Source organism: Drosophila biarmipes, chromosome 3L, assembly GCF_025231255.1.
Source record: "Drosophila biarmipes strain raj3 chromosome 3L, RU_DBia_V1.1, whole genome shotgun sequence".
NCBI classification, from domain to species: Eukaryota; Metazoa; Arthropoda; class Insecta; order Diptera; family Drosophilidae; genus Drosophila; species Drosophila biarmipes.
The window spans coordinates 21,467,744-21,493,930 of record NC_066613.1 but is presented as its reverse complement, the minus strand read 5'-3'; the positions used below and the strand labels follow the sequence as shown (position 1 = coordinate 21,493,930).

Below are 26,187 nucleotides of genomic sequence, written 5' to 3'. Positions count from 1 at the left end.
AGATATGCACTTTGGCAGCACAATTTTGCCTCTGAAAGAGCTGTACTTCATATTGTTAGGAAGATACACTTTTGATTAGGTATGGTTTTTGAAGACAGACTGAGAAAGAGGGCGGATAGAGCCCACCCAGTTGGGAGATATCGATTCGGGGACCTCTTTAAGTTCAGTTACCCCCTCTTTTGGCCTTGCTAACGACACTATCAACAAGCCAAACAAGCTATAACAACAGCAACCGCATTTAACTATCGTACACTTCACTACCTAATAAGTCTCAATTAAATGTACATAAAGCATAACACCTTGTAACATTTGCATGTTTCAGCCAACAAACCTGCCCCTGCAACCCCCCATTCGCCTCGTATCCTCCCATCCGAATCGTGTTTACTTGAACAACTTTCGAAAAGTTTCAGCACGCAAACCTTTAACAACAAACGCTGAATACTAAAGCAGTGGCAGCAAAAACAGGAATTACTCCAATCGTAAAACACCTGCACACTCACCGGCCAAAAAAAGGGGAAAACTGCCATTCTGTCATTCTGTCAGTGTGTCATTCAATCATTCCCTCATTAGTTCAGTCTCTGACATTGTCAATGTCAAGGGGCGCGGTTCGATCGTACTTTAAGTATAGGGTATTTTAGATTTTAAAAGGAAATGAAAGCACTGTTTAACGAAGAAAGAGGGTTGGGTTTTTGGGAAAGTCACACTATAAAAGGATTCAAAATATAAAATATTAGAACTAAGAGAACATTACTTTCCTTTTAGTGGATTTTACGGAAATTGATTTGGGGGTATAACTTTATATAAAGGGATTTATGATGAATTAATGTGGAAAATGAGGAAAGGAATAGTGTTTGGTTTGTTTTCTTTTTCGATATATAAGAAATACCCACATCAAAAAATGTTATAAGGAATATAGATATTAATAAAAAGGAAACCCTTTTTTCTTTAAGCATTTTAACCACAAACTACTGAAAAACCAAAACTCCCTTTGCCAGTTAGGGTATCTGAGGCTTCCCCAAGTGTCTCTCTGGGTTTCAATTAAATGTTTCTGGCTTGACTTGGACTGTCAGCCCCACTCCTTATATCCTGGCCAGAGCCTCGACCTCCGCCTGGGGCTCTTCCACTTCCCAATCGCATTGCATGCGTGCGTTTCAAGTGGCTGTTGCTGTTCTGGCCCACTTCCTGTCGTAAATAAACCGGAGTTCGCTTTTGGCAACCCCCCAGCTCGGGCGGGACAGGTTGTTCCACCCTTAATGAATACGACATTATTTTTTATGAGCTGTCAAACACTATTTTCCATACATTTCTTCTCCTTCGGTGGCCGCTTTTCACCCACTCGAGAGGCTCATTCCAAGTTTCCTTTTGCCATTTTTATTTATCGCCCCCGAGTGTTGGTGTTGCCGGGTATTGGGCTCTGTGTGTGCCCGCGTGTGGTTGTGTGGTTGTGCGGTTATTGTTATTATTTATATTATTTTTGATAAATGTTTTTGGGAAATTTGTATTTTATTGGTTGTTTATCGACAATTAGCGGTTTTGTTTGCCGAGTTTCCCTTTGCATAATGTAAACATAATGTAAACACTCGGCTTCCTCGCTTTCTTTTTTGTGCCTTGTTGATTTATTTGGCAAGTACACTTCTGTGGAAAAACAATAAGCCGCATTCTCGAGGAGCTAGCAACTCGAAGTGGCAAATATCAACAAGGTTAAGGAAGTTGTGAGAGGAAATAATTAGTGTACATCGATGGAAGTGGAAAATGCAAAGAAAAACTGGGCTATATATGTACGTGGAAGACCGTAAACATTCTGCTGGGGCACATAAATAATAAACAGAAATACAATTTATTGTTCAACCGGCAGGAAGAGAGCGAAAAGTCGAAAGCTAAAGGCCTCTGCGGTTTTGCACTTTGGCGAAGGCATTAAAAAGTATGCAAAGTATATACGACACACAGTGTGTGTGTGTGTGAGATGCACGGGGTGAAGAGGGGAGGGCACTGGTACTGGGAAAAGCATCTGGAAAATTTGTTCACATGATGACGCACGCAGCTGCCGCCGCTGGGAAGTGCGAGATTTTCCTCTGCTTGCCCATTTTCGATTTTGGTATTTTTGCGCTTTTGTTTACATTTTGATTCGGCTATTTTGAGAAGCCATAAACAAAACAAAGGAAAACGTGCAGAAGCCCGAGGAAAAGTAGGAGCAGCCGAAGGAAATCGTAGCCGGGGGGAGGGAAGAGTGGAAAGTCGGAAAATATATAACTAATATATATAGCTGGTATATGGCCAGCGTTCAGCGGGAAGCCTAATGAGCTGTGCAGCTTTTGAAGTTGCCTCATTACGGTGATCGAATGGAATGGAATCGAAAATCGATCGATAGTCAAATGGAAGACCCACAATTAAGGCAGGCAGCCATAGATAAGACCTGGCCCCACGGGGCGGGGAATGGACACGCTCGAGGGTGTGCGTTAATCACGCAAGTAATTCTAATGCCCGTCACCCACCCCGCCCCCTTGCGATAAGTTTTCCACCGCCCGGGGGTGAGTTTTCCTGTTCTCCCGCTCTCTTGCTTTCCCCGTTTTCCTGGCACAAAGCATAATCAGCGCTGAACATGCCAAGCACAACAAAAGAAGCAAAAACTGTTGGTTGGCCTGGGACTCGGGGTGCATTCGGCGCTGCCTGTTAACAAAGCTATAAAACTGTCACCTCTAATAATCAAGAAACTCAAATTAAGGCCCGGAGCAGAGTCCGAGTCGCGTGCCCTTTGACATACAGAATAAAAATTCGAGTCATCTCAGTCAAGCTTAACGGAATTGAGAAGTAAAGGGGAATTTATTAAAACTCCTTAAAGGGGGAATCTCTATAAAAAGTAAAGAACTTAGATAGTAGGTTTATTTTACTTCTTTGTAGGCTTCTTTTTGTATAACCTATTACTCTAATCCACCTAAAACTAGTTACTACCAAAATTAAAACAAAAACTAGCTACCGCATTTATTATTTTGAAAAATACTTCATGTTAAAGGTGAACATTTTTGTATCTTACAAATTCAGTTGTATTCTACTACTTTACTCAAAAGTCGATCAATTTTCTCGTGTATAAGATAATTACAATAGATTGTATTCGGGTAATTACAATTAAGTTCACTTTGTACTTAATTTACCGCGCACTAATTCCATGTTCTTTCTCTAATCAATTTCAAGCACATTTCCACAATGGAAAACTCCGTCTTAGCCCTGTCCGTACCCAAGAAATTTCCAATTTTCGCTCCGTCGTTCGCCCTGCCTTCCTAGGTAGTATTTATGATTATTAGGCCGGGCAATTTGCCGACTTAAGCAATTACCAGCGGGCCAACAAAAGGCGTTGGCGCTTTTCAATATTTATACGCCTGTCGCCCACACCGCCCCCCTCGCTGGGCCAAGCCGACTAATGGTATGTAAATGCTTGACGGCTTACAAAACACCGGGCCAAGCATAACAAAGGCGACCACAACCCGTTATTATTATTGTTGCATACGTCAAGGCGCTCTCGCTGTGCGGTCTGTCTTGTTTTCCCGGCGACTTTTTGTTTCTTCTGCCGCTTTGTTTTCCCAAGTAATTTGCACTGGCGTGTAATTTAATAGCGCTGCATATGTGTGTGAGTCGAGCTGTTGAATGCGCCCCCAGGTGGGCTGTTCGGGGAGGGGCCGTCAAAAGGTATGCTATGCCAGCGGCTGACAAGCCAGAGACTCCCTCGGTCGCTCCTCAAGATTATTGGTTTCAAGGGTAAAATTATGAAATGAAGTGGAAAATTAAGTGTATGATTGTGCCAAGTGGCGAGTTGCAATGAAGCGCCGCCAAAGGACAGGCGATTAAGAGTGGAGCGGCGAAGATGAAAGGATATTAAGGGGTGGAGCCAAGGGCAAAAGGTGAAAGATATAAGAGTAGAAATCGATTTTATAAACGTACCAGACCTTAAAAGGATTACACAGCTATTCTTAGCACCATAAATACAGAAAGTAAAAGATAAACATAGTGTATGATTAAAATTTAGGTTTAACATTTAGTATGGAATTAAGAATAAAAGGGTAAAAATGCTCTTTACACTATACATTTACACAAGTTAAAAGGTAAATGTTCAATAAGCTTACGACAAACTCAAATTAATCTACATTCTAAGGCAATTTGCACACCAATCTGCTAAGTGAATATAGTCTGCTTTCCCCTAAAATCCGTCTACTTAGATGCTCTGCTTTCTCAAAGCAAAACTTAGTCTCGGCCAAAGGACATAAGTTCGAGCGGAAAGTTCGTGTCTGTGAGTCATGGCCCGAAATGCAAGCGCCTGGCTCGAATCAAGTGAAAAGAAAAGGACCCCAAAAGAAGTGTGTCAACGACTTTGCTCCACTTAACCATTTAACGAGCAAGTTGGCTAACACGTAATGCCAGCAGAAACAACAAAAGGATGTGGAAAAATTCAAAACAAGTGGCACAAAATATTGAACAACAATAGGGCGAGCGCGACGGCAGGACGGCGGGGCAGGGAAGCAACAGAGAACGCATGTGTCATCATTATAATAAGGAGAGCCAGGATAACGGAGAGGACATTCGAACATCCCTGCCAGGGATAAGAGCGGGCTCAGGGGGGGGCGGTACGCACGCTCAAAGGACAACAAAGAACGCCGGCGACGTCATCTAACGCAGCTCGCAGCTCGCAGCACGCACCACCCCACTACACCCACCCGGCCAGCCAGCACCACCCTCTGTGCAACCCCCATCTACGGCCGGGCCCGATGCTAGACAGCCACCACCATAAAAGTGAAATACACAATGAAATTTACGCAATATCCCCGAGTAACAGACTTTTCTGCGTTGGCGTTGTAATAAAATCAAAAAAATAGAGCATATAGAATATATAATAGGGACTAAGGGAAAGCAGGGCGACAACTGGAGCCACATCAACAACAACAGGAGCAGCACCATGTGAGCCACAGCAACACTGATAGAGCAGTCAGCTGAAAGCGAAACAGATACATATATCTATCTGTATCTGCGGGGGAAAATGAGGGGCCCGAACGTGGTTACTCAACGCAACAGAAATAAATGTAAATCCGATTAGAATTTTTAGTTTTTTTTTCTGCTTTTCCTAAATTCCACAAAGCTGGTTGACAACTTTGGGGGAATCAAGGGACCAAACAGCAAGTGAATGAAAAGTTGATAAATCAATAAGTGGGTTAAAGATGCGTCCATATGGTTGAGGAGACTTATCAGGTTGGAAAAGCAAGGCAGATAAAAGGATATCTGCGCAGAGCAACATAAATAAATCGTAGTCTATTACGGTTGTATGACGAGATTTATGACCTTAATTATGGTGAAATAGATACTTTGGTTTTCTTTAATTGGCTTAGTTAACATTTTTGTAAAAGTGGTGATAACGAAAAAGCAGTCTTGAAATGTATTACATTTTCAAAGCTTGCCAATATTTTTAACCTAAAACGTTTATATGTGTTTAAATTGATAAACATTATGAAAATTTTATGTAAAGTTAAGTAACATTCTATTTATTTCTGCATAGCATATTTTTAGCAAGGCAACGAAAATTCTTTAAAGATGTGTATCATAAAAAGTAATATATATCTGTACATTTTTAAAATAAATAATCTAATGCCATTCTAACTAACATAGGAAAATTCCACTTATCTGCTTTAATTTTCCAACGCCATTACAGAATAAATAAATAATCTTAAATCATTCAAAGTAACAACGAATTTCATTAATATATAATTCAACTAAAATTTTTAAGTTTTCTGCTTTCCTCTTGACTTTAATCTACTAATATTTCGAATCGTAGTCTACTTTTAGGACTTTCTGGCGGTTGTTTCCTCCAAAGGACCCGGAAAACCGAGCTCTTAAAGCCGGGACCAATGGACTCGAGACAAAGGAGCGGAGATGTTGGTCATTGCGAAGATTGCGGTGTGTTAATGGCCAAGAGACGCAGACAGTCGACACGAGAGTCACATTGACCTACACACACAGAGACACTGATTTCGAATTTTCGCACAAAAAACGTAACCGCAATCACCCACACACGCACACTGGCACCCACACTCTCGCATCGCAGGACACACAGACATGGGGAATGATTAATTGTCAAAATATGTTGAGCAAAGCCAAGGGGAAAAAAGTGGAAATGAAAAAAAAAGAGAGGAAAAGCGAGGAAAAGCGAGAAAAGCGTCACAACAACATAATAAAAAGTGCGTTAGTGTGTGCGGGGCGATGTATGCATATGTATTTGTATTAAGTTGTCATTACGTGACTGCGGACAACAAGATTTATTATCATTTTCGGGCCCACTTTCCCGCCTTTCCCGCCTCTCCCCTCGCCCTGCGGCGTGTGGAAATTCATTTTGACTCTCGATTTGATACTCACAGTAACTTGTTGAGCAAACTCAACCTTCGGCTGGCCGACCAATTCAATAATATGAACCATATGGAACGATTTGCTCTTGGACGTGGCGCCTTTGCGAGAAAAAATTTTATAACGATTTTCACCGATTCTTTGCCGGAAGCTTTTCGGTTTTCTTCCTCTGGAAAAATGGCCTTTGTTTATTTGTCTAAGTTTTTGTTTTGGTTAAATTTTTAAGCACTTTTTTTGTGGAAAGTTCGTTTCGGTTTCTCACTTGAACTGTCTTCTCTCCGTACTTTGGTACTTATTGATTTCAATGGTTTTTCGTGTGGTTAGCCTGCTATAATGTGTGTATGGCTTAGTGTTTATAATAATTTATCTTATCTGTATTTTCCAGTATTTAAACACGCGCGTGTCTCTATCTCTTTTTTGCTTTTCTCCTTCTCTTTCCCTCTGATTTTTCTGCTCGTTTCTAAAATCGAATTAAAATGTTGGCTTGTGAATATTGCCTTGTGTTCGCTGTAAGCATGGGTAATTGCATGATTTTCCCAAGTACAGTTGGCTTGGAAAATGTATCTTTGGCTGTGAGTTAAATTGCTTGGAATTCAGGCAAACGCCGAGAATGGAAATAAAATCCATCGAGGTAAATATTTATTATTGTTGGCAAAGCAAATGATTTATCGTTTGGCTTTCGGGTGGGTCTAAGAGGAAAATATGAACATTTTCCGAAAAGGTGTTATACAGATAGGGAAATTTAATTAAAAACCAAATTGTACAAAAGTTATCACAGTGCACCAAGTTGAATTGCAAGCACTTCAAGGAAAAAGAAGCCAACCATTTCAAGCACTTTAAAGAAAATATGGAAAAAAAAAGTTCGAGTCAAAAAACATTTCACATAGAGGCAGCAAACAAAATTCAAAACTTCTCATGTGCAAACAGTATTTTTGCAATCACTCCATGAGTATCAAAAAAATTAGTCAAGCGATTTACGACCGTTTTAACACTCATCGAGAAGCAAAATCAATTCGATTTTGGGCCAGGGAAAATAATTTGCAGTAAATATGGTCCAGCCAGCCACATCAAAGCGGCCGTAAAACGTTTTGGCCAAGTGAAATATTTCTACCAACAGCGAAATGGCCAAATCGCAGGCCAAAGAAAGGAAAATCATGCTCTGCTGGCCAAAAATCATTAAGAGCACTGCATATTCAATTAACAGGGCCATATATATGGCCAGCTCGCACGGGCACAACTACACTTGAAATACAACAAAATGCGGCAAACAAAACGGATTTTTGGCGAAAAATTCGCTTTCGATGGGCTCGAGTGCTGGAGATTCGGAATGCCATGGAGATGGAAACGAAACTATGGAATGCTCAAAATATTCAAATTCAAATTCGATGTGAGGAACGTTTGCAGTGCCGCGCTCTGCTTGGCCTTTGCTTTGCTTCAGTTTGGTTGGCTTTTTGGGCCAAAATTTTAATTGAAAATGTTTTCGTGTGCTGCGAGCGTGAAACAATTTTCGTTCGTTTGTTTATCTGGGCAAATTGAAAAAAATACATCGAGAATAAAACAGAGCGTGGATGAATATCGGAAAAGGTGTAGTAAGCCCGGGGCCCAAAGAGAGGAAAACAACCTGATCGGCCGTTGGGTTTCCTCTCCGCCCAGTTCTGTTTGGAAATTTCGTTGTTTACAAATTGTTTCCAATTATTCTCGGCATTGTTTATCGCGGCAGTCGGTCTATTTCTGGAGCTAATGCTAATGCCTCTGATGGAGAGATTTAACAGAAATCGAGTTCTAATGAGGTAGGTAGGTCTATGTGAAATATTTTGATGATAATTCGGGGATGATCTTAGAGTGGTAATTGCCCTTGCTTACAGATTTAACAGTTATATATTTCTTTTTTTTTTTTGGAATTGGTTGTAGCTTGTTGCGTGTTTTATGGGTTTGAGTAAACGAATTTGGTAAACTTTGTTTGGGATTTTGGTTGGCGAATTTGATTTGATTAAATTGGTTGTTAGATTTGTAATATATTTTTGAAGCGAATTGGAATTTGTAATTTTAATTGGTTTGTTCAAATTTGTTTAATTTCTTTTTATTGAATATTCGTAATTTGTATTATCGCTGTGTTTCAATATGCGTTTCTGAATTGAAGAACAAATGTCACACGACAGTCGACGAGAACTATACGAAATATTCCGACTTAACTACACAGAACTCAATATCATACTGAAAAAGGACGGCGCTTACAACGGCGTCCGGAGCCCCAAAGATCCGAACCGAGCCCGAACCGCTTCCTCGTCCGAACCCGAACCCGAACCCGAACCCGACACCGAGCCGGACCGAACTTACGCCCACCCGACCAATTCGAACCAGCGAACGCAACAGCGCAACACGCCGGCAAAACAACAACGCTCGCCACGTTCCAGCTGGTCGCTGCGGGGTGGGTGGTCCGCCACCCCCACGACCGCTCGGCTCACGGCCCGAGCGTTGCATCGAACATGTGTGCGGTCGAACCGGCCCCTGTTCGTGGCCGACGTTTCGTATGCCCTACAAGATCCGGAGGGGTGGTCCGAGCCCATCGAGTGCCACTGATAATGGCTAGCTTGTTGCTCACCAGCCCGCATCCCAAGGGTTCCGATGGCACGCCTCAAGGATCCCGAGTTACAGCCCTCCCTCGGCCGAAGATAAGACCCGGACCCAATCGTAGGTGCACTCGCGTAGCCCTCGCGTAGGGCCTAGCCAAAAAACAGGGAAAAATCACACCGAATAGCGGCACCCTAGCCGAGCAGGCTGGAAAACCCAACAAGGCCTAAAGGGAAAATCCCCGAACCGTCGAAGCCGTGACTCGTGTTAGCCGATTCACGCGCAGGCGAGGCTCTCTCCGGCTAGCGCCCTCTCGCTCTCGCTCTCCGGCGCCCCCATCGCCCGGACGGCGGGTGCGAGCGAGACGGCCAGCAGGTTAGTTTCGGGCCCTAGATATGTAAGGTGTCTTGTGTAGTGGCGCGGAGTGCATCTGAGTGGGAGAGCGCGAGAGCCATGTGCCGGGCTTACTGGCTGGTCGCCAGCCCGCCGACCGTAGGGGGTCTCTGCAGGGGGTGGCAGGGGGAGGTGGATGGTGGGTGGTGTTCTGGGGGGTGGCCAAGGGTGCTGCGATGATGGGGGGAGGGGCGGCCGAACCGCGAGCGGGTTGGAGCATCGCAAAAACATGTGCGTTTCGGGAACTTGTTTTTGCATTTTCCTCCTCTGTTTTGACTGGAAGTGCTCATCATTGCGATGATAATTTTCTGTTGAATATTTATGAAACACATGACTCACAATGTGATTAGGGCTGCCTCCTTGGTGGCCCGAGAGGCCGGAGCGCACACAACGCGGCTGGAAGGCTAGGCCAATAAGAGCACCGAAGAGAGTCCTGCTCGCAGGACGAAGAGAGTGCCCGGGCGGAAGAGCAATCGGGCTACCCATTCACCGCAACGCTGGCAAATTCATCATCATGAGCTCCGTGCTGAGGACGAGGCACGAAGACAGGAAGAAATTAATATGCGAAACGCAACAATTTTGGCCAACTACAACAGCCACAACAACAGAAGCACTTTTTTGGCCTGGCTCGGAGCCGGCAAAAATAACAGCAGCAGGGAAAACATCTGCGAGGCATTGAATAATGCCAGCCAAGTTTGGGGCGCGGCTTGTTGTGCTTTTTTCCCGGCCAGGGGACTTCCCCTTTCGGCCGAGACACACTTTCCTGGCTTACACTCCGCAGCGGTTGTGGCCGTGATTGATTTCCCAAGGTGATTTTCAAAAGGGATACTTAGAAGGCGATGCGACTCGAAGGTGTTTCTAACATCTATTGGTAGAATTTATGGTGTGGTAAGGAAACTACAGAGAATAATAGATATAAAAATAAAATATTTCTTATAAATGATTTTATGATTTCGTTAGGATTTTTTTCTGTAATAAAGTTAAGATCAATGTATGCTAGTTATTTAGGATCAGGTTTTAAAATGTATTTAAAATGATTATGTATTTTATGATAATGATGAAATGATGATGAAATGATAATGTATTTTAAATGAACATGATTTTAATGAGGAATGGTTTTGGTATTAAAATAAAGATTAAAGTATGTTAGTTATTAGGATTGCGTTTTTCAAAAATTTATAAATTTAAAACTTAAATTAAAGTATTTAATATTTGATAAGATTTATTTATAAAATAGCTCTGACTTCAAGGCAACAACTTAAGATTTCTGGATCTGTTGGCCATCTCATGGTGGCCATCCCAAGCCCGCTGGCCAGGTCGCTTAAGCCGGCAGCTAATATGCCAAAATACATCAATAGTCAGCTCAGATCGACGGAGTCCAGTTCGGTCAGTCATTCACTCAAGCTGCTAACAATCTCCGCCCCTGACAGACTCGGAAGCCTAACAACCTGCCAAAGCAGCAATGAGTGCCGTCTACTCAGTTGCCTGTCCATCTGGGCCGCTCTGCCCGAGCCCTGTGCCCCCTTGCCACCACCCCACGTGACACGAACCACCGTACACCGCCCACAGCCCACCCCCCACCGCCCACCGCCCACCACCCCACGGCCCTCCATTCAAGCGTTATTATTGTAGCTAGCTGTTATTCTTTTTGCCTGCTATTTTCGCTACGCGCTTTTTGCTCTCGGTTCTTTTCGTGCGTGGGTGTCTGTTTCTATCTCCCGATGTATTTGTGTGTCACTAGGATACGCAAAAAGCATCACGCGCCACACCACCACCCCCGGCTCCGCGCCGCCGAGCAACCACTAGAGCAGTCGCAACCGGAGCTCCAGGACCCGTCAGGACCTCATCCTTATCCGCGTCCACGTCCTCGCCCTCATCCCCCGGCGAGCGTGGCGCGTTGTCTTGGAGTTTTTCAATTTGATATGCTCGACCGATTTTCGCTCATTTCAAGCGCGGGACAACGTTGTCAGCATCGTCAGTCCGCCGCCGTTGTTATTGTTTCTCCGCGTTGCGCTTGTCGTCGCCAATTTATCGCATTTTTACTTTGATTTTGCGTTAATTTTTGGACAGCAACAGCCGCTCCTGCCCCCGCCCCAGCCCACTCCCACTCCCGAGAGGCTCTCGTTGGTCCGAGTTTTCTGTGTATTTAGCGCTAAATGGTGTGTTGATATTTTCCTTTTTTTTTACGCTTTTCCCATGACTCCCCGGCCTGAGGATCCAGATTCTTGCCCCCGGAGGCAGTCAAGTGTTAAGGCATATAATCAGTGTCAAGATGGCGACGATGATATGAAATCAATTTTACAAGGAGAGGAAGCTAGTTGATGGAATGCTATGCGCAAAGCTGACAGAGGCATTCCTAGCCATGAGTTGGTAAGGAAAGATATGCGGCGGATCCATCACTTACAGAATTGAAATGGAAAATTGAAGGCCTTAACTTTGTGAAAGTGCTTCAAGTGGAGGGCTTATAGTACCAAGTATACAAATAAAGTGGTTGTAAAGGGGTGGGTATTTAAGGTATTTAAGATCCCCATAAGAAAGGTCCCCCAAACTGGAAAAAATGTAAGATTTATTTTTATTTGAGAAACCTAACTCTAAATTTTAGAGGTTAAGATAACTGATTTACCTTTAATTTTCTTAAATTCCGGAAAAGCAGCCTATGCACTAACACATTATTATGGAGGGGAGTAAAGAAAATGGAACATAATCGTAAAGGCGAAACTGAGCTGGTCCTACGACATTTTCCGTATCGGTTATGAAACGGAAGCCAACCGGTTATGGGCTAAATACACTCAACTTATCGCTCTTAACATATTTCCAGCCCTTCAGCCCGGGAACTTTGGCCGTGCGACATTATTAAATCCTGAAATGGCAATAAATTCAATAAAACGAAAAATCACCAATGATTTTTCTGCCATTTACTCGGGCTTTATGCAGTCGGACATTATCTGACACTCCCACATGCCCACTTACACCGACGCACAGCGACTCAATGTCATTTGGATTTTACATCTTCTATACGTACAACAAGTCGTTAGGCCGAGTCGGGCACTCAGCTCCAGAGCCATTGCCTTTATGCATCACCGAGCACACAAAAGTGTGGAGCGGCCCCCGCAGCCCACTCCACATGGTCGATATTTATGCGAAAATCAAGCGATAAATCTAAATTATATGCCAGTGCTAAAGCTAATGCCATGACGGGGCAGCCTTGGCTCCTGCCCTGCTCCTAGCCTTACATCAGCGCGCCTCCCAAGCCCCACCGCACAAGGCGTATTATTATGATGATTAGGCAGCCTTCGCATGGCCTAATTAAAAACGAAACGAGAGGCAATGCTGATAGATTTTGATTATCATATAATTAGGAGAACGTTCGTGTGCCCTGGTCCACATTTGTCATGATCCATCAGGCGTGGGGCAGGGGGTGGAGGAAAGGTCTTCGGTCGCCGAAAGGAATACTTTTCCAGATGCCTGTCAAAAGTTGGCCACCGAGCAGTGTCCTGTCATACATGTCGCAAAATTTCATTACTACTGCTGCCGCTGCCGCTCGCTCCTAGTGCTGTGTCGTCAAGTTTTCGTTACGCTGTCAGCCGGAGGGTCAGAGGGCACACACCAGCCGAGCATCCTGGGCATCAGCAGAAATTCTCTGCGGTCGAAAATTAATGAAAATTTCATAAACTGTCGGGGCCTATGCGTAAATGTATGTGTGTTATCTCTGTCTCAGACAGGCCAGAAGCCATCGCAGTGTTTGCGGCTTGCCATCATAACTTAATTAACAGCCACATAGCCCAACCCGAACCCTGGGCCAATATCAATCCCAGCAGCCAGTCCAATCCGCATCAATCCAATCTGGAGCCCAACCCCGACGCGACCCCCAGTCCCCGGGAGCAGTGATAGATACTGGGCATGATTCGCTGTCATCCCCTTCTTTACATCTGACCCATCTAGGGCTGATCAAGTTATAAATAGTATTTCATATTTCACTGGCCACGCTCTCGACCCAAAGAACTATGTCAAAGTGGCATATGTTCGGGCCAAGGGGGTGGTGGATTAGAGGCCGTCGAGCAACCCTTTCGGCCCCTTGGGGCACGGGCTCTGGCCAACTTAAGGGCGGCGGCACCAGCAGCAGCCCGGCTCGGTTCGGTCGCCCAAACACGTACTCATAATAATATTTCACTTTGGTCCCACCGAGAAGGCTTCCGCTTGCCCCGCTGCCTCGTCTTCTGGTCTGCTCCGTGTTGATAAATTGGCGACAGGGTATAAATTAAGAAATTGTACACTAATTGCGTAAAAAACTTGTTGTAGCTGCATACTTTCAGGCGGTTTTTCAATGCCACCGCAAGCGGGAAAGGATCGCAGGGGCGGAGGCGGAGGCGGGTGGCAAAGTGCGTGAAAGTGTTGCCGCATTGTAAAAAGTTTTATTTATCGATTTTGTTTTGCGACCCGCAGCCACCAAAAGGGGCCTCCTGCTCCTCCTTGCCCCGTTTCAATTCCAATTTTATGTTGTATCAAAAATTGTTAAAGCATACATTTTGGCGTTTGGCAGCCACTGACTAAGTGGGCGGGGGGTCCCCATCATCTGCGTGTTGCTGTTGCTTTTGAAGTTTGCACAACACAAAAACCGCAAAATCTAATTAACGGGGCGCTTGGTCTTGGTCTTGCCACTGGGGGCGGGGGGCGTGGCAGCCCGAGGGGGCGGCAATTGTGGGCGGAGGTAGTTTTGTGAGGTGGCGCGGTTAGCGCGGGTTTTCTTTTGCTGTTCCTGGCACTTGGCTTCGGGGCCTTTTCTCCTCCGCTTTCTTCTTATTTTAGCCGCTGGATCCGGAAAAGCCAGAGGAGGATAGGGGAGCTGGGAAGCACTTTTGAAAGGCATTCCCAGAAATCGAAAGTGTTTTCCAAGCAGGTGACAACCAAGAAGCTTGCCAACAACGAGCTGCCAGGCCACAGGATCGATGTCTCTTTTAATGACGTGCCAACTCCTTTGAGCACCATCTTCAAGGATATTACGTTTAAAGAGATTTTCGGAACTTTCAGTTACAAGTTGCACCTGTATTTGATATTCGAAAATAAGTGGTGGCGTCTATTATATTTTTATGGTATTGATAGGTCCAATAACTCCTTGAAATTTCTCTATTAAATTCAAGATAAACAACCTGTTTTGTGACGAAAGGTAGGTTATAAATACATTTTAAAAATTTCGTTTCTTAAAATTCTACAAACTGATTTTTTGCAAAGTTACCTAGAGATATAAGAACCGATCTAGGGATAATGGGAAAACAATTAAGGATATGCATGTGATTAGGTTGCTCATCTTCTGCGAAGCATTCCCACTTCACAGCGCACTTTTTCACATCTTCCTGCTGCCATTTCTTTCCCATTAATCTCACTTGAACAGATTCGTCCTTCTGGCCGACAGCTGTGTCAACTTTAAGCATCATTTAAAGTATTTGGTTTGTTTGTCAATCTTGTTTTACATATTGCAGGGAGTCGGTCCCGGGGCCGGGCCCCCGCTCGGGCTCTATCTGGATTGACAGACCTCAGTTAGTGTCATCATAATCATTTTGTCATTAATATGTCTGACTGGCCACAGGACGCGTCGTCCTGCTCGTCGAGGTCCTTCCTCCCGGCCCTCCCCTCGCTGTCGCATAATCTGCGGTTTGCTTTCTGTTGTGTTCATTTTGTGTTTGTCGCCTGGTCTCTCTCCCTCCTTATAGAGCTCTCCGGTTCTTCGGGGAGCCAATCCATTGAATTATATGGATTTTTGCCTGAATAAAATATATATAACACACATATGCATGTGTGTGGCCCACCCTAGCCCAACATTTCCGTATTTTTATTTGTCTTGTCTGCGCTCTCGCTCGCACTCTGTTTTGCTTTTGCTTTGCTTTTCCCTTGCTTTTGGCCATATATCGCAGCATTCGGGCCCTGTGATTGACGTTGCCTTAGCTACCCGGCTACTGGGATCCCGAGATCCAGATCCCTCGGCCGTCCCAAAAAACTGAGGCCAAATCATCTGGGCGGCAACCGAAAAGCCTCAGCCAAACACTCACATTTCATTCTGCCCTTCGTCTGCCTTACAATGTGTGTGTGATATAGCCCCATATAGAGAAAGCGAGTGTGTGTGCGAAAAGTACTCCTAGGCCCTTACATAAGTACGTGCCCCTCTTTCCCGACTTCCTGTGCCCATCCGTGTTGTGCCATCTCTCCATGCATTTTGACATACTTATGTCGTTTCATGTTTTTGCTGAATTTGCAAAAATAAAGAAAAAAGAAAGGAGGAAAATCGTCGGAAAAATAAAAGTTTGTTTCCCTTTGTTCGCCTTTGACTCCCCATTTGTTTGTCGCTGGCCCGCGTTCTCTTTGGGCGGAAAACGCTCTTAGGAAAATCGTGGAAAAGTGGTCGGAAAAATGCGCATGTGTTGTAGCCATGGCACTCAATTCGCCGCAACTTGAAGGGATTCTGTCGAGGCGAATTGCCTTCAAGAGGGGTGTTTTCACCAGCATTTCCTCACTTCAGAATCATTTTAAGGGGATTTTTTTAAGTTTACAAGTTAAGATCAGAGTTGTTATAGAAGTCAAAAATAATATATTTTAAGTAATGATTTTATGGATTAATTTTTGATTTACATTAAGAATTTTATTTAGTGAGTAAGGGGAAATTTCCCCTTAACCTTTGCTCTTACCCCTGCTGGAATGTACCTTGCTACCCCTCATTTGTGATTTTGGTTCTACTCTTTTACTTTACTCTAGCGCCCAAAATCCGACTTATCAGTTGGCCCCAAAAGACATTGGCTAGTGGGTTATATTTTTTATTTTTAGGGGGGACGGGCACCCATGAACGAGAACTATTAAGCGAACAATTGCACGCACTAGCGCGCATTTCACTGGCCTGTTGGCAAGTTGGAAGTACTTTGGGCCTCTATTAATAGATCGTTTTCTGTGTTACTTGTGCTGCTGCTGCCACGGTTTGTTTACACCAGAAATAGGAGCAGGGGAACGTGCTGCAGCGAAGGCGGCTAATTATTCTAATCATTGGGAACGGGAATGGCAGGCAGGCGAGAGCAATTGAACTGCTGTTGACCCCAGTCGGTGGATGCAAACGAGGGAAGCAGCAAACTCAAAGATACACAGATACACCATATGGTTGCGGTTGCAGCAGAAGTAGCAGCACAGGCAGCAGCAACAAACAGCGAGTGAGAATGTATCCGGCAGATACTTTTAGCATACAAATCACAACAACGTCACAACAAATTGCCAGTATTTTGTATAACAAAGTTGTGGCCTGTCATTTTTGAAGTCTTCACCCTCTCACCCATCTATTTATCTCTTTCGCTTTGTGTGTTGGCAGGTAGCCCAGGAAGAGCGAAGCGTGAAATTCGTTTCAACAAAACGTGAAATGAGCCATGAGATGGTCTGGAAAAAACTAAAAAAATCCTGCCCACCGACCACATAAATTACTTACAGATCAGTTTTTGTGGGTCAGCGCCGTTTTCGGCTTTTGAAATTCGTTTTTAATGCATTTGAAAACGGTGAACTAGAACTTTAAATGGCTCCACCGATGCCATCCATCAAAAAATAGATAGCACACACATATGGTCCATACACATTTATCACCCCACTCTAAATAATATCCAATCAAATTAGCCACGAAATCCGTTTTGGCTAGCAGTAATTAAGCGAATCTGTCACACGAAATTCAATATTTTGCAACTCAATATTTGATTATGGAAAGCGATACGGCTGATATACGGGGGATATGTGCACCTACACCTGCCCGGGTCACGAACAAGGCAAAAAATCAGTGCAAATAACAAATGACCAAACAAACCCAAACAGAGGGCAGTGATGAGATGGAAAGGGGAATCCCCCGGCAGCCCTTTGCCAGGGCCAACAAATCATCATCTGACGATGCGTCACGTCAATAACGAACGCAGTTGAAAAATTGTTAAAATTGAATTACAGTTGCAAAACGCTGAATCCTGAAAGAGCAAACACTGCCACGCCCCCCCAGGCATCCCAGCGCCCCTTCGCCCACACACAGTGGAAAAAGTCAACGCATATGAAAAGCGACAGGGGGTGGGGAGGGACTCCCCCTTTTTTTGGGGAGCGGGCGAGTCGAATCTGCATATCCTTCAGCAAATAGACAACAAATTGCAATGTGATATACAGTTGAGTTGATGGCCGCGTTGTCCTTGGCTCCCTGCTGCCGTTGGACAGCGGTGAAAATTGATAAAACGATATTGATGAATTGCACATGGCAATGAAGCGGGGGGGTGGCAGGCGGGGGCGGGGAAACTGCATATCCTTCAGCGCCAGGATCAGCCTGCAGCGTCCTCAGCGTCCGATGATGATGAAAAATTAGCTTCTGCCTTTGCATTGCTGATGGCTTCTCGGCTGGATGCGTGAGTGCGCAAATAGTTAGCGCCTCCGGCCGAGGCGATTCTCCAGGCGAAGTGAGCAAGATTAATGAAGGGACAGCCCCGTGGGCGGCAAGGCAGGCTCTGGGAACGGCAGGTACTGGCCAATCCAATTAGAAATTGAGATGGCAGCAAAAGATGGCCAGCTCACACTCCATCGGGGGACCATCCCAGGCCCACTTATGCCCTATGTTCTCCTCAGAGCTAAGGATAACTGTATCAAATTCAATAGATTCGTAAAGAATTCGAAAATACTTTGGGGTTTTGAATAGAACAAATCCCATTCTTAGAGTTATACTTGCAATATTCTTTACAAAATATGAACAGGATCCTTTAACTGTCTTGAGAAAATATATAACAATTTTAAAAACGATCTAAATTTTTGAAGGTGTTCGTATTATTTTAGCGAAATCTTTGAAATCCAGTACTGATAGATTCTAACAAAAATTATACAAAATGTTAACTAACTGTTTATTTTGACGATGTATCTATGAGATACAAATGCTTGATATATGAGGTGATGGTACTATATATAACACTATGCCACTAAATTATTTAAAATAATAAATATTAATAATATGTCATAATTTTCAACTAGTTTCGTATTTTGTACAATAGTTCTTATCAGCTTCGCCTCAAGATTATATAACTAGCTATGTTTTCTCCGCAATTATTACATCGCCAGCTCGGTCTGCTCTCCTCATTGGATTTATAGGCCTTTTCATTACTTCCGGGACTTTATCCATCTCGAGCATTTTAGCATTCATTTGAATTTATTGCCGTTTCCATTTCATTTGGTCGACGCAGCCACAGCATCTCATATTATAGTTTCCTTCATCACATTTGTTTTCGGCAAAAGGGGGCAGTGGGTGGGCGGCAAAGGATATTTTTCACCTGGACAACCGCACGGGGACTGCGCGAATGGAGGTGGAATGGAGTCTGCCCTTCGTGCCACAAAAATTTATAAGCGCCTTGCGCCAGTTTGCGATGCTTTTTGTTGTTATTTAAGCGAAAACCCCAAACGCAATTCTTGTAGTTGCTATAAATAAAACAAAAGCACACACATACGCCCAACCAGCCAGCCACCCACTTCGCCTTTCTCGCTTTCACCCGCTGTGTGTTCGGTTTATATAAACTTAGATAACAAACAGCTTGGTTATTTATTTTTCTTAATATTAACGTCAACATTCAGCGCACATGTTGCACGCATAGAGCTCCACCCCCTTCGCCTACCCCCTCACCACCACCCACCGCCCCCCACTGTTTTGGCCCAGACGCAGACATAGATAAAGTCATTTACACACACTCGCACACCCACACCCACACACTCGCAGACAGCTGGAGAGACTGCGACTGTTGTAATATTTGTTGCCATCTTACAGGCGATGGGCAGTGGGCGGTGGGTGGGAGGCATGTGGAAGCGAGGTGTGCAACTAAATCACATCAGCAACATTGCTAAAATTTATAACTGTTTGCCCGGCAAAAAGGGGGAGTGGCGCTGTGTGCGTGGGTATTTATGTTGGCTTCTTCTATTCACTTAGCCTTGGTTGTTTTGACTTTATTAAGCCAAAACACGTTGCATAGCTGCTAAGCACGCGCAGATAAATATAAACAAAAGAGTCAAATCGGCTGGCTCTTGGTGGGGGTGGAGAGTGTGGAGAAAGCTACCGGTAGACCAAGTGAGAAAATATCCAAGAGACAATCAGCTTTAAGAACAACATTTCCTAAAGGGATCTTTAAGAAATCTTTCGAACAAATCGAACATGACTAAAATTTTGACCCTCTTGTAAATGAACAATTTGTGTTTAGAATGTTAGAGAATTCAACCACAAACTCAAAGAGGCATCCCACTTTAAAATCGGGATTCAATTACTCAAGTTATGGAATCTCGAAGTGCAGTTTTTGGGGTCCCCTTCTGAATGACATTGGAATTACGAATAAATCGAACATGAAAAAGGGCTAAAATTTCGACCACCTTGTAAAGGAACAATTTGAATGCAGAATGTTAGAAAATTCCATCACAAACTCATAGAAGTATCCCACTTTAAAATCGGGATTCAATTACTCAAGTTATGGAATCTCGAAGTGCAGTTTTTGGGGTCCCCTTCTGAATGACATTGGAATTACGAATAAATCGAACATGAAAATGGACTAAAATTTTGACCATTTATAAAAGGAATACATTTTATGCAGAGTGTTAGAGAATTCGACTACAAACTCATAGAGGCATCCCACTTTAAAATCGGGATTCAATTACTTAAGTTATGGAATCTTGAAGTGACGTTTTTGGGGTTCCATTCTGAATGACATTGGAATTACGAATAAATCGAACATGAAAAAGGGCTAAAATTTCGACCACCTTGTAAATGAACAATTTGTGCTTAGAATGTTAGAGAATTCGACCACAAACTCATAGAGGCATCCCACTTTAAAATCGGAAATCAATTATTCAAGTTATGGAATCTCGAAGTGCAGTTTTTGGGGTTCCATTCTGAATGATACTGGAATTACGAATAAATCAAGCATGAAAAAGGGCTAAAATTTCGACCACCTTGTAAAGGAACAATTTAAATGCAGAATGTTAGAAAATTCCATCACAAACTCATAGAAGTATCCCACTTTGAAATCGGGATTCAATTACTCAAGTTATGAAATCTCAAAGTGTAGTCCATGGGGCCCCGTTCATAAGTTTATCGCCTGTTATCTGTCTCGCAGAAAAATGAACACTTTCAATCTTCGCCCCAAAAATAAGCATGTAAATCAAAAGACGACATTCAAAACACTTTATGCTGGCTCGGCACAAATTGGCCAACAACCTGGGCCAACTCAAAACAGGAAGACAAGTAGAGGTGAAAAAGAGGAAATATATGGAGTACTCTCTTCAGTGCCTTTGATTAGTGTAGCCACATTAGCAGCTCTCCGAAGCCTTGGAAACCCCGCCGACTGTAAAACTCCTTGACTGACTGACTGTCAGATATTTTTTGGAACAGCATCAACCATTCGGAATGCACTGCTGAGGCCCGAGAAAAATTCCTTTGTCAACACCTCTGGAAAATTCGAACACTCTTCCTCCTTGACTGAATTGGCAGGACGAACTATTTGACAAGCGTTAATCAATCAAACACCAAGTGAAGTCTGGCTGAGATGTACATATGACAGCAGGCAAAACCTTTTTAATAATATTTTCTAACCCAGCCACCCCCATTCAACCTCGACCCTCGCCCACTTAGTCAGTCAGTCAAGATGGGTTGTCAGAGGTAGGAAGATAAAAAAGAAGGGAAAACAAATGTAGAAGGCCAGAAATCAGGGAACATGACTATTAAGGACTGTAGTTAACTACCCTGCCGGTTATGAAGTAACATTTATGTTCTCATGCACACAATGGCATAATACCTCAAGGACAACATATGACATATTTTATGAAGTACTTGCCCTTAACAACTCACATTAAAGTATAAACCAAGCTGGTCCAAATATACATATACCCATACCGCTTGTTAGAGTATCGAAGTTGAAAAAAATTGGACATCAGAGCATAAGGCACGCACTCACCAGGGATTTGGGTGGAGTGAGGGCAGTCCATCGGCTCTGTGCGGACTGGTCAGAATGGGATAAGATGGACCAGGACCAGGACGAAAGTCTACCTTAAGCCCGAGACTTTCGGAGGTCTAAGAAATTGCCAAATTTAATAAACTTAAAAGGGTGCACATGTGAGGATGTCTGCCTCTGACACATACACCCTGGCTCGCCCACTCATACGCACGGTCATGTAATCAGCAACAACTTGAGTTGTCAATAAAATTGTGATTTCTTAGGACAGGAAGTGGATTGGGGCACGAGGAAGGATGCGAGCAAAACAGATTATTATATTGTTTGGGCAGCCATAAAAACTGTAGGCCAAAAAAGAAACCCTCCCGCTCTTTAAAGAGCCTTTTTGCACCTGTAGTCCGTGGCAGGCAAGTGGTTTAAAAATTTATAGTAATGCGCCTATGGCTAGGCAACACATTGCTGTAAGCAGATGGCGCACACACACACACACACACACACAGGGGGCTCTACAGGATAATAAAGGAAATTGCTGGGCAATTTTGTGGCTCGAAAAGCCTCGGTGTGTCTAATAAAACTAAGTGGGAGCCATCGCGCTCGCCGATAAACGAAAATTGATATTTAATGGGCGTTCTTTCATTCCCAAATTGACATTAAATTCAACTGAAATCCGAGCAAGATTTAGCTGGCCTACAATCCCGCTCCCTCCTCCCACCCCCCTCAAGGCAACCAAAGTTCATTATGCGCCCGAGCAGGCCTCAAGATATCAACCCCCCGAGTTTTGGTGGGCTCATCCTGGCTCACATTCCTTCATGTCAAAGTCAAAGGACTTCGACGGAGTCGCGCGTGGCAAACCATGTAAATCAATCAGTTCGGCGTGCCTTTCTCAAAGGCCGCTGCCTTATATAAGAGTTCCCAGTTCTCAGTTCTCCGCGAGAACCCATCTCAACTCCCACCACCGGCAACAATGATGTATGGATGAACGTTGTGCATCATTGATGTAGAAAATGTTTTAATGTTATTATTGGCCCTGTGCCATCGGCTGGGATGGCAGGTCCTCCATCCGCCTGCTGGTGACAGTTCGGTTTTATTGAATTTTATTTGCCCAAGAGTTGTGCAACAGGCTGGGCGTGGAAACTAAGTCAAGGAAATCGGAATGCCACTTGCCATTGTAAGGGGTATTTTAATGGTACAAAGGGTGCAGACCCTTCAAGGACTGTATCAAAGCAGAAGGGAGAGATGTTACGATTTTTAGATCAAGGTTTTGGGTTTATAAAATAGAAATTTCATATCTTAAACCCTTAAAAGGCACTTGGAAAGGAGAGTGTAGCTGATCTGCATTCGAAGTCGAAACATTTCCATTCTCTGTCCAAGAGTAAAACTCTTTTCCTTATTTTCTCGCCGCCCCCTAAGCACTCATTTGTGCAACAAAGTCCGCTTTCCCATCCAAGGATTTTCCTTTTTCCATACAACACATAGGAGTCTTAAGTGTGCTTTCTCAGCTGCAGAGCTCCTTTCACCCACCTCCACCTTTCTTTATCTGCCCACTCACATTTTCGGGTGCGTGCTGGAAAAGTTTTGCCCCTCATCTGCCTTTTTTCTGGGGGGGTGGGGAAAAAGTTTGTTGCTCCTCAAACAAGGCTCACAACAAGAACGGCGAAACACAATGAGAAATATTGATACTGAAATATAAAATGTACCCTAGCCGAGGGGCAGGGATGGGCGGGGGCTCTAAAAGGTAGCCCAAATACAAATATGAAAATCTACGAAAAGGAAAAAGTGCGCAGGGTGGTGGCGGGCCGAGGAAGAAAGACACTCATGTGGACACTTTGACACACAAATTTACAAGTTTGTTGCTACTTTTTGCCGGATCCCCAAATACAGAAGCGCTCGAAAGCGATTTCCCCCACAGCCACTCTCCCCCAATTTCTCCCGTGTTTGCCGAGACCAAAAGTATTGATGAACAGTTGTTTGTTGCTGTCGCAGGCAATGGCGGCAACTTATTAGAAAGTTCACACACACCCACACACACGCACACAGTCGCAATCAGGGATAGCTGCGTGGGTGTGTGCGTGGAAAGTCAATAAAATAAACGTTCTATGTTTGCGGGCGAAGAAAGTAAGAGGCGTTCTGGGGGAGGAGTGGCATACCAAAAATAGGCAACACATTATGCATACATATCAAAGTTTAATACTTTCCCAGGAATGCGTTCCTGAAATACCCTGGCATACGCAGAAAACAGAATACTTATAGATTGATAACCAAAAAAGGAGGTTAGAAATGCATTCATGTTATTGGTATATTTTATATCTTCAAGATAATTGATTATTTTGTTTGGCTTCCAGTTATTTTGAGGCTATCCTATCAACATTTAATTCTGCTAAGATTTTATCTCTACCGCATTTTGCGTATCCTAAACAGAAGTTCCTTTGAGAGAGTTATCAAAATCCAATCGATCATCGCGTTATCCCATTTTTCTCTCTGTGCATCCAAGAGCATCTAAGCTTTCGCTTGACACACCCCATATTCCATTCCAACAATCGCCACTCATTTTTCGCAGTTTTTACCAAAGTTGCCTCCTTCGGTTGTCGTTGCCCTTGCCGCTGCTGCTTTTGCTGTTGGTGTTGGCAACTTTCTGCAGTAAATGGTATTTATGTTGGTTTAGTAAACTTTGACGATAACGCTGAATGGTTCAAGAGCCGGCTGCAGGATCCGGATCCTGGGAAAGGACGATTGGCGGCCTGATGGCCCGGCCTCTGTGCATCCAACGTTGTTGCGTTGACGACCTCAACAACATCATGTAGAATTACGAGTATTTGAAAAGTTTTACAAGTAATTTATTTAGGCGCAAGTTTTTGAGACTCCCGTCAGCGGCTCCCCCTCGCAGGCGGTCAGACCGTGAAAAAAAGAAATGTGTATGGAAAAAACAGAGACAGGGAAAGGATGTGCAGCCGGGGGATGATGGCACATCGACAGCTTTGGCCCCCCGAAAAGCATGTGTTGCGGTTATGAGCAAACAAATATAAAAGTATCCCGCCGAAATAGCTTACAAGTACATCAAATTTTCATAAATTAGGCATGCATAAATAAGGCAGAGCCGGCCAAACTTTTCCGTTTGGCTTCCCTGCTTTCTCTGTTTTCCCTTGCCTTGCCCTCATCGAATCGAGGTCGTGTCATGAGCTGGCGAAAATTATGTAACGCATAATAATTCATCAGAAAATGAGCGGCGTCGGCGAGTGGGAATGCGGCCTGTGTCTGTGCAAATTGCAGCAAATTTGTGCCGAAACACAGTGAAATATGTCCGATCATCATCAAGGAGGTCGGGACCCCGTCTCATTATGGGCATATAGAAGAACTATAATGAAAAGGTCCGCCAACAGCTGTCCCGGCAAACGAATGAAGATGTCAGGGAAAAGTTTGCCTAATGAAATGCTTGAGCCCTGGACGTAGATGGATGGATAAATGCTGGGTCCTTGGGCCAAGTTGATTTGAGTGGTTCAAAGGGTTCTGGGGGTGGGTCAGAGGGAATGTCAAGGCGTAAATACTGAGAGGTGTAAGCGATTATTAGATGTTTGACATGTGGGAGAAGTTTGCTCTGAGGATAACCCTTAACCCACTCCTTGCAGATCATCAAGAGCTGTCCAAGTCGGCCGGAGGCACTTTTTTGTTTGTCCGGCAAAAGCAGTGAAATTTAATGAAACTAAAACCAAGAAACCCTTCGTCGAAAGCCAGATAGCCTTGGCCATAAGTAAATAAACAGCTCTCCACACACTCTCTCCCATCCCGGCAGTCCTGTCATGTCCTGCTTTCGCTCATATTAATTACAGTCCATGTGAGGAGGCCTTGGGCTAGAACAGAAGGAAGCGCCCGGCAAATTCCTCAGCTCGGCTCAAAGTAATTAAAATTAAATCTCAAACTAATTATTATTGAACTTGGGCCGGGCGGACTTATCCATACATGTGTACGTGTCCGTATGGGCTTTCCCTGCGGTCATTTGACGAGCGCCCAATCAAACGAAATTTCGTCAAGGTTATCAGAGGGTTGGCCTTAAAGCCGGCAGCCATTAAAGTGGCTCTACAGTGTAAAGTGATTTAAAGGAAGATTTGACAACGTCGTTGCTAATGCAGTTTCCTAGGACTTATGACATAGATTTGATGTAATATTACATTTGGATATCGAAAAGGGAAAGTACTTATATTATATTTAAAAAATATATACTCACACTACCTTTTAAAAAAAAATATATAAGATAAAAACAAAAATTATAAAATATATAAAATAGCAATTGTATGTTATTTGTTTACCGTATCTTATAGCTATTTCAGGGCTAGAATAAACCTTTATATGGCTCAGCAATTTCAAGCATTTTATTGGCCAGTTTGAACAATATTTTTTTCCCGAACGCACTGTCAATTTTTTTCATAAATCCATTATTAAGCGACTTTTGTTTGCGCTTCACTGCAGCAGCAAAAACAATTAAAAAAGACAGAAAGTTGAAGAGAGCGCTGCAGAGGAGCAGTGAAATCGTAAACAATTCAAACTGCCATCGCACCAAAACAATAAAATCTGATTGGAAACAAAAACACACTATATGCAGAGCAGGAGTGCCGGAGAAAGCAGGAGATAAATTGTGAGCTCACACCGAAAAGTCACGCATGCAACCATAGTCCGCTCCTCCCGTTTCAGTACTTTTCACACTTGAACAAGCCAAAAGCCAAAAAAGTTATGCTCCACAAACTGCCAAACAAAATATGAAATGTATTTTTCGGCAGACTGGCGCTGGGGACTAAATGCATATAATTTCTGTTTATTAATACGCTTGGCCAGCGGAAAAATAATTTACCATTTTTTAGTTGCAGCACTGCAGAAGTAGATAAAATCGTAGGGG

General features: G+C 43.7%; 1 protein-coding gene across 31 annotated transcripts in view; it reads right to left on the bottom strand.

Moving 5' to 3' along the window:
* LOC108034817 (CUGBP Elav-like family member 4) overlaps nucleotides 1–26,187 on the bottom strand; it is a 277,319-nt gene that overhangs the window by 123,623 nt on the left and 127,509 nt on the right. For 19 of the 31 annotated variants that reach the window (XM_017109866.3, XM_017109868.3, XM_017109878.3 and 16 more), the window contains exons 1-2: nucleotides 8,242–8,585; nucleotides 6,391–6,838 (exon numbers count right to left, since the gene is read on the bottom strand). The exons of the other annotated variants lie outside the window; for them this stretch is intronic. In XM_017109866.3, coding sequence (XP_016965355.1) covers nucleotides 6,391–6,450 — 60 coding nt within the window. In that variant the 5' untranslated portion in view covers nucleotides 6,451–6,838; nucleotides 8,242–8,585. Of the gene's footprint in view, nucleotides 1–6,390; nucleotides 6,839–8,241; nucleotides 8,586–26,187 lie in introns of those variants that run through there. 31 annotated transcript variants of the gene reach the window in all.